At 32.4% G+C, this 9,315-nt stretch overlaps 1 protein-coding gene across 1 annotated transcript; it reads left to right on the top strand.

Moving 5' to 3' along the window:
- On the top strand, positions 1–8,193 carry LOC117994263 (gamma-interferon-inducible lysosomal thiol reductase-like). Its single transcript, XM_034982159.2, has 4 exons — positions 1–327; positions 618–803; positions 1,509–1,682; positions 2,759–8,193. The coding sequence occupies exons 1-4, from the start codon at positions 211–213 to the stop codon at positions 2,987–2,989; spliced, it is 708 nt and encodes a 235-aa protein (XP_034838050.1). The 5' UTR covers positions 1–210; the 3' UTR covers positions 2,990–8,193.
- Positions 8,194–9,315: the final 1,122 nt, after the last annotated feature.

The following is a 9,315-nucleotide window of genomic DNA, read 5'->3' as shown; positions in this document are numbered from 1 at the left end:
TTAAGAGATTTTGTTATCGGTGATTGGAATTTTATTAAAATTTAATACCTACATATTTTATTGAATTTCATTATTTCACAATTATTCTTATTGGTGTAATAAGCACGGGCAGATAATGTAAAGTGAAACTTTTAGACAAGACACTTTTAGATAAAAATATACAAAACCAATGTTGAAAATTACTTGATTAATATTAAAATTGCTTGCGAAATGGCTTTTTATTCATGCAGCCGTTATAGATTGATTGTTTTTATTATGTTAGCATTGATTATATTGCAATGCTTTCGGTTATTATTACCAGATAAACCTAGAAGTCTATTTTCCGAGGTAAGTCACGACCAACTTTTTACATTTTTTACTATTTAAATTCAGTGATTTATTAACTGATAGACTTCGGCTGTCCTTCCTTAATTATACGTTATTAGTGAGTAAAAGTAGCCTATATGTCCCTGTATCTGTCTACGGGACGCCTGCTGTCGATACCTACCCACTTTCGTCAAAGTCAGTCAAGGAGATGGACAGTGAAAAGATAACATGTAGACATAAACAGGCTTTCATATTTAAGTATAATATTAAGTAGTCCTTATGGATTTATGATTCGATAATTTATTTTTTAGCAAACTATACTGCAGTTAGAAGATGATAAGTACAACAAGCATAAACAAGATAAAATAAAAGTAAGAGTGTACTACGAAGCTCTCTGTCCTGACTCCAAGCATTTCTTTATTAAACATTTATGGCCAGTGACTGAAAAGTTGCAAGACTTTATAGATGTGACTTTAGTCCCTTATGGAAAAGCTAGTGTAAGTACAACTTTACAAATTAATCTTTGAATTATTTCATAAAAAGAGTGACAACTGTGTGAAGTAATATTAACTCATACGTACTACTTTATTTCTTATGTCTCCATTATCTTTGCCTGACACCAATAAATGTAGTAAAATTATACTTATTTTTAATGTCTTGCAAGATCTCTGTTTCGAGGTAACATTATGCATAAATAAACCATGTAAATTGCAAAACAGTTTGAAGGCAAATTTTTCTTCATTAAAATGTCAAAAATGGGTTCTTTTTGATGAGTTTATAATATAATAACGTAATAGCAAACATGATTTCTGTTGTTAAACTATTGTGTATCCCGCTCTTGAGTATGTCCCACTGTAAATGTTGATTGCAACAGCATGAGCAACAAAAAGAGCACTCTTATGTTTGTCATTGTATGTAATTAATCTAAATATATAAAAGGAAAAGGTGACTGACTGACTGATCTATCAACACACAGCTCAAACTACTGGACGGATTGAGCTGAAATTTGGCATGCAGATAGCTATTATAACGTAGGCATCCGCTGAGAAAGGATTTTTGAAAATTCAATCCCTAAGGGGGTGAAATACGGGTTTTGACATTTGTGTAGTCAACGCGGACGAAGTCCCGAGCATAAGCTAGTTTAACTAAAATCATATAAATACTATAATTTATTTTAAAACATGAAATATTTTATATTTCAGACCAAAGAAGAAAATGGACAGTATTATTTTTCATGTCAACATGGTGAGGAAGAGTGTTATGCAAACAAAGTGCATGCTTGTGCCATTGATTCATTGGGCAACATGACTGCTGCTGTCAAGATTACCAAGTGCATGATAACTGATAATTTAGATGCTGATCAAGCTTTGTCTCTGGTAACTGATTTTGTAATATTTTGACTATATATAATATAATAATATAGTTTGTTACAGCTAAAATAATAACTAGGCAATGGTGGAGGTGATATCTCTGCATTTGGGTATACAAATAGTGGTAGTGCCTGCTATTATTTACATACTATACTATACAACTATATTGCATAGATTTTGAGAAAGGACTCGCTATATTTTCTCTATGTGTCAACTGCTACTAAACCGTACTCTTGACATGACAGTGATACATAGAGCAAATATGGCATGTCCTTTCTCAAAAGTTTACACATTATATGCCCAATGCACAGCCGACTAGACACTGTCGCCCCTCAGTAAGGGCAAATAGATCGATAAATCTTCTACTGCATAGACACAAGGCTAACAGTCTTTTTATGTGAAACGAATTAACAAAGCAAAGACAAATTTTTTATTGTGATGGCGGTAGGTATTTGTATTATGTAAAAAAAAAATTAATGAACTAAGTAATAACTGCAGGTTCAGTTTCAAACACATTCATATTTGTCATAATTCTGCCAAAATGATATACTTAAATTATGAAATAGACATTATTTTATATACATATAAATTATCATAACTTGTGTCTGTGACTATCTGCATGGATTACGTTTTTGTATTATTATTTTTGACTTATGATTACACCCCATTATTCCTGAACGTTATTGAGTTAACAGAGTTTTATGTGAATATTACAGGAAATATGGAACAGTCTGTAACTAGCAAAATTTTTAAGAAATCAGCAACAAGCTTATACAACCAACCAACATGTACTTGTTATTAACACATGGTAGATTAATTTAACCAATTATTGTTTACTTATATGTTTCATTCCAAGGTACGGAAAACTTGGTGAGCGCGCGTGCTTTACACTTGCCTATTTTTTTAAACAAAATGTGGCCCATGGCTGTCTGCACAATTTTTTTAAATCTTGTAAGAATCCTTTGGTCCCTTGCACATATACCTATTATATGTCAAGTTTGTAATAGAAACACACAATAACCAAACAGACACATTTTTGGATTTAAAATATTGTATTCATCTACTTGTTATTTTCTTTTCAGTGTACGAAAGAAATGGGCATTGCTCCAGAACCAATTAATAACTGTGCTGTACACGCTCACGGATCAGCTTTACTGAAACAACATGGTGATGACACAAATATTATAAAACCATCATTTATTCCAACAATAACGATCAATGGCTCAAAAGACAATCAGGCTGCAATTTTGAAAAACTTCCATTTAGAGATATGCAAATTGATTGATATGCCTTTGCCTCCACCGTGTTTGTGACAGTCAATGATGCATAGAGAAAGAGTCAAACATATTTTGCTGTACAAATCGGGATAGATGTATGGACTTACACAAACTTATTAGAATATACACTGCTGTGAATGGATTTGTCTTCAAACTTAAAGAAAACCTAATAGAAACTTCTGCTCAGATATTTGTCACAACATAGTAAGTTTATTTTTGAGTCTTTTTCTCTCAAATTTCGTTTTGAAATCTTTTACAAATGGCTTCTTAGGAATACAGAATCATACATTTATATGTATTATCACGAAGTTAGGAAAATAAGTTTTATGTAATAAATTCACTGTATCAAAGATCAGTAATGATTCCGTACAGAATCATTCAGTCAAGTTTCAAGTTTCTGCAATGTGGATAGTGCAAATCAATTGTGTATTTTAATTAATATCCTATGTATTAAATTGTTGCGTTAAGCAATTGTTGTGACTTGTAAAAATGTATAAGTATATGTAACTATACTGATTACTTATCGATAAGTATATACCTAGGATTTTATTATGTACACTTAATGTTCCACTACATTTTCTATGTGTATGTATAAGAATCACGCACACATAGTGATTAACTGGTAGTTTATAGAAAAAATGGTATCCAAAGTATATAATAAAAATAGTCTACAAGATAAAAACTAAGATTTACGTATTTTGGATAATGATGTCTAAATTGGTAGGAATTACTACTATATACTTATCATGTAATGAATGATATGGTTAATTTACCTAAAATTGGTTCCTTAAAAAGAAAAAGTATTATGTAATCAAAATAATATTATGTTGTGTATGATATACAAATAAGAATGTTTTAAAACTATTTATTTTAAAGTACAGTACTACCACTTTTATAAGTTACGCTGATGTACCTGCGCAGAAATCTTATTTTTGAATGGCGCGAAACCATCGTAGCCAATCTTAGCGCGCGTCTTATTAGTCGGCTATTGATTGTTGCCTACGCGTCACGTTCTGTACGCGCGAATCATTAGCGAGATCATTCTTGTGTTTAAAATCTTAATGTCAAACCGTACCTACGATCTATATTTCCTTGGTGTATCTACATTCGGTTTTAGTTGGCGTTAGATTGCGCTTTCCTGCGCATACGAATTTTGCCAATGCGACTTTAGTAGGTACTGTACCTCGACTATTTGGCTTATATTGTGTTGTTACTCTAACGTGTTGTAGAATTAGATGGTAATATAATATTAGAGTCCAAAATGTTTATGAAAATTGTTTTTAGATTTGTTTTTAAAACCAAAACTTTGGTTGTGTTTATGGCATTTATTTTGAGGGTGAATCCTACTGGATATTTCATATGAGGCAAGCGACTGTGAATTTATTACTTTAAGTCTTCGTTATTTTTATGTAATACTTTAATAATCTTTTATATAAGTATATATTTTTTGTGAATTAAATTTTTATTTTTATTTGGAATGTTGAAAAAGTAGGAGGTCCGGTGTACGATTAGTCAACACGAGCTCTATACAGCAAAACCACCGGCTTTGTATGCGTATGCTGGCGATTTAAAGGCGCAACCTTTAATTGGCCGACTGCTTTCAATTTGAACGAAAACAGACATGCCTTGTGGCAAAGATCAGTATGCTTAGTATGAGACTAGCTTATGCTCGCGACTTCGTCCGCGTGGACTACCCAAATTTCAAACCCCTAAATCACCCCAACTAGGGGTTGAATTTTCAAGAATGCTTTCTTAGCGGATGCCTACATCATAATAGCTATCTGCATGCCAAATTTCAGCCCGATCCGTCCAGTAGTTTGAGCTGTGCGTTGATAGATCAGTCAGTCAGTCAGTCACCTTTTCCTTTTATATATTAAAGATGTTACATCTCATCAACGATGATAGAATTCAAGCGTCGAAACTAACGTCAAAGTAAAATGAAACTAAAAGTCATTGAATTGAAGTCAAGATTCAGTAGCACCAATTTTAATGTCGCAACGTTTCCGCTTGGAGCGCTGGCTAAAGATGACTGAATAAATCACATTCGCTTAAATTGAAAGAAACTTCAGAATGCATTTTAAATATGAAGACTATCATTATATTTTAAAAAAAGAATGCAAAATTTTCAAATTAATTTGTGTTTTTGTTAATATTCCGCAATTTCTTGCGTAATTTTTATACCTAGTTTTGTAGGGTTTCTCTATAAAAAGAAACTGTAAAGATATAAACATCACTAAATCATAAATGACGTCTTTGTTCACGACTACTTATGTATTTTTTTCGTGAATTTGCAAAAAAATAATTAATTAAATAATTAAACACAAGTGCAATCGAAGCGAAGCGAAGAATTTTAATACAGAAAGGATCCGTAATCTTAAATGAACAACAAATGGATAGATACTAAATAATATGAAATATGTTATTAGTGCCAAAATTTTGTTGTGCAAAAATTAAAAAGGTACCTTTACTAGTAGGTAATGGCATTTGAAACGCATAAGTATTTATTTCGAATCGATCTTATTTTTTGTATGGTTGGCGAATTTACCTCAATTGTACAAATTGAAGTTTAATACATCTTTTTGGTAGGTAACTCCGTTTTTTTAAATATTAAAGGAAAATTTTATTTTCTAGGCTAGAACTAATAGTAGATAAGTATAAGTTATGAAAACATTGAATAAAACACAATTATTTTTATAAAATTTGATTACATACCTAAGTAGTTTTGGTTGTGAACTTTGGTTCAGATTGCATAATATTGTTACTATAAGATCTCAATTTCATATGTCCTCAACTTCTGATAGATTGTCTGAATTGAAAATGTAGGCACCTATAAAATAAAAACAAGCCAACAATTAGATAAAGTTGAAACATGTTCCACATCTCTATATTTTTTGTACTAGCGAGCCGCCTCGGCTTCATACGGGTGCTATGTAGGTGCTAATGTGGTATTAGCGTGAGATAGGTGTGGAGCGATTTTTTGTTTTTTGTTATACCCATTTCAAAAGAATTAGGGATGATTTATGCTAGACCGTGCCGGGCCCGAACCATGCCATGTCCAACGCGCGGACGATACACGGATTGCAATTTTGTATGAAGAAACGTAACACGAATAAGGCTCGGATGACTTGGACACGGCACGGTCTGATGTGACCTCATACGAATTCCCAATTTGGTCTCGGTCGGCCTGATTTTTTCCGACATCTTGAACGCGTTGGCATATTTCAACAAATTAACACAAAACAATATTAAACTATATGTACTTATAAATCTTCCTCTTAAATCCTATTGATAAAAACCGCATTTTTTTAAAATTTATTATCAAATAAAAATACATACAAATAAAAGCTTAAACTAAAAACACCGAAAAAACCACAGAGGTTTGTCCTCGGTGCCTATCTGCAACGAGGATACCTATTAACTAATTACTTAGAAGAAATAATCTACAGTAGGTATATAACGCGAAGAATCACGTAAGTATGTAACATATTATAATCGTGAGTAGGTAGATTAAAATTAGTTGAGTAGTTCAAAAGATCTAAGTGTACAGACAGACGGCGGGAAGCCACTTTGTTTTATACTATGTAGAGAATATCTAAAATAACTTGATATTTTATAACTGCTTTAAGGCATATCGGGAAGGAAATCGGTATGCTTACTGTTGTTTTTTTACTTGATATTATTTTTGCGTGTTTTATGCAATGAAATGTTGTGTTTGCGCAGCTAGTCTAAGCTCGGGATACTTGTAACATTGTAGATAAGTATGAGATAATTAGCTATACAAAGGACCATGGGTATTTTTGTATGAACTCTGGCTTGATAACCTAATATGTGTTAGTTTATTGCTTATAAACCTACAGTTACTGTAACGCAATAGTTTATGTTATGTAACTACCGGGTATGTACAGTCAAGGACATAAAAAGTTATATTTTATGTGACGATATTCTTGTGAAAATTCAATCAACAACGGAGAAGTTCATGCTGTGCTTCATGTATCACTTGAATAATTAAGCTTAGAGTGACCGAGCTTCATTGCATTCATTGTTGCAAGTTGCAACATTGTTCTTCTCAGGTACTAAGAGGCGTACGAACAAAAAAGATTCATGACGTCAGAGAAGACATTTTTGAGAATAGCATACACAGTGGAGTGATTTGAGTACAGTATGTACAGTATGTGAGTATAAGCGGTTTATAGCTGAAATACTTATAACTACATCTAATACTAGTAAAAACTGCACGTTTTTGTGGTATTTCTAGGGATGATATCTCTTATTATACCGTTAGATTATACCGTGCTCACCTACTAAATATTCAAAAGTCGGTAAGCTAGTTTGTGGCAGTCCAAACAACAACATCACCCCTAAATTAACCCCTAGATTAATCTATAATAGCAGTAACATAAAAATAAAGAACACAATTTTGACCTATTTTTATTATTTTATTTTATTTTAAGTACAAATAAATAATGATGCTACTAACCAGGACTTCCCTCGTTTGGGCTCGAACAGAAAACCAGCGTTGTGGTTACATCGTGTAACCACAACATTCAGCTGAGTTCGGGCCTTTTCGTTGGCACGACACATTTTAGATAATAGGTACCTATTAGATTTTAAGGAATGTTTTTTTTGTAAATATTTGTGTTTGTGTTTATCATGTGTCGGATCAACCAATAAATGTACTTCTATTCTATTCTATTCTATTCTTTTCTCCTGTGGTTTACAGTGTTCTGCCCCTAATAAAAATTGAAGCGTGTAATATAAGCTTTCATTTCATGGGCAAATGGTTTTTATTGGATATGCCGGCCAACTTGTCCCATTGTTGTTTATATGATTAATAAATAATTAATTTATTTTAAAACTTTTCGTACCTACTCACTAATGTATAGGTACTAATCGAATCCTCCGATAATAAGAGATTAGTAAGAACTATGTATCTTAATTCGTATTCCTAATATTGTAATTATTGCCTATTATGACGATTTGATTATCCTCACTTTTTCGAGAAATTTATATTTTATAATCAAATTATTCTTTAGTAGTTTTGAATTTTATATTGTGCTAAAACTGTTTTGCATTTAAGTGGATACTTAATTCGTTCTTAGGAACTTACCATTAGGTACTACAAGGTTCAACATACAAATTAAAAATAGATTGAATTATCATTTTATTAGGTTAGGTAGATGTAATTTTGGGCCATGAAATATGTATAACAATATTGACAAATATACATTTTTTTTCCGTAACTTTTGTGTTTAGTTTTCTTCAACCTGGCACCGACATAGCAGCACTAATCACTATTTTCAAGAAAAACATGATTTCTTTATGAAATACGTAAACCGATCGCGTCATTGAACGGATCAAGTCTTACTGCAAAATACGATTCTTCGGGGCGAATTGATCTAAGTGGAAAGATTTTAGGAAGTGTCTTATATCGATGTAGGTGAGTTGACTGTTGTTTTACTTTTATATAATACTAGTATTTTGCTCGCTGCTCGAGCTGCTAAAGCAGCTCTCGAGGTCTATAATGGCCATTTTGAATAATAAAAATTTTTGTATGAAAAAATAAATTCCGCCATTTTGAATTTTTTTTCAATCCATCGAGTAGACCTTCGGATCCTGATCATCTTTTGCCATGAAACCACTCTTCCATCTTTCATACCCTCCGAGATGGACGCCGATGAAATTTGTATGGCGGCCATCTTTTTTTCGGAATTTTGATTTTTTTTTCAAATTTTTGGCAATTGGATGAGGTTTCGAATGACATTTGGTCGAGCACCTCCCACCTATCTTCAATACCTCGAGCGTGCCCTTCACCCGTCTCCGAAATCCTCAATCATCAGCTCCCTCCATATGTTGCCCTAAAGGAATCTTTGTCTTCTGTACGAAAGTATTATTGAAAAAAAAAAAGTTTCATACAAAATTTTACAGGAGGAAATTTTTTGAAAATCTCGGCCGCCATCTTGTTTTTCCAATTTTTTTCACTTTTTCTAAAAATCGTTTGATAACATCTAAAATAACTGCAAGTTTAAACAAAATCGGTTGGAAAACAAAAAAGTTACAAAAGTCAGGTCGGCCGCCATCTTGTTTTTCTGAAATGTCATAATTTTTCCCTACTCGAATCCCACTCCTGAACATATCTCCCATACATTATTATATCATTTTCTGTCTCTTTCTAGGAGAACAATTATGTCAATGAGTCAGTCAGTGAGTGAGTGAGTGAGTGGTAATTGAGCTATATATAGTATAATAACTAGTATTTTGCTCGCTGCTCGAGCTGCTAAAGCAGCTCTCGAGGTCTATAATGGCCATTTTGAATAATAAAATTTTTTGTATGAAAAAATAAATTCCGCCATTTTGAATTTTTT

This window comes from Maniola hyperantus, chromosome 2 (assembly GCF_902806685.2).
Source record: "Maniola hyperantus chromosome 2, iAphHyp1.2, whole genome shotgun sequence".
Classification (NCBI taxonomy): Eukaryota; Metazoa; Arthropoda; class Insecta; order Lepidoptera; family Nymphalidae; genus Maniola; species Maniola hyperantus.
Note: the sequence above shows the minus strand (reverse complement) of the source record. Positions and strands in the feature narration are given on the sequence as shown.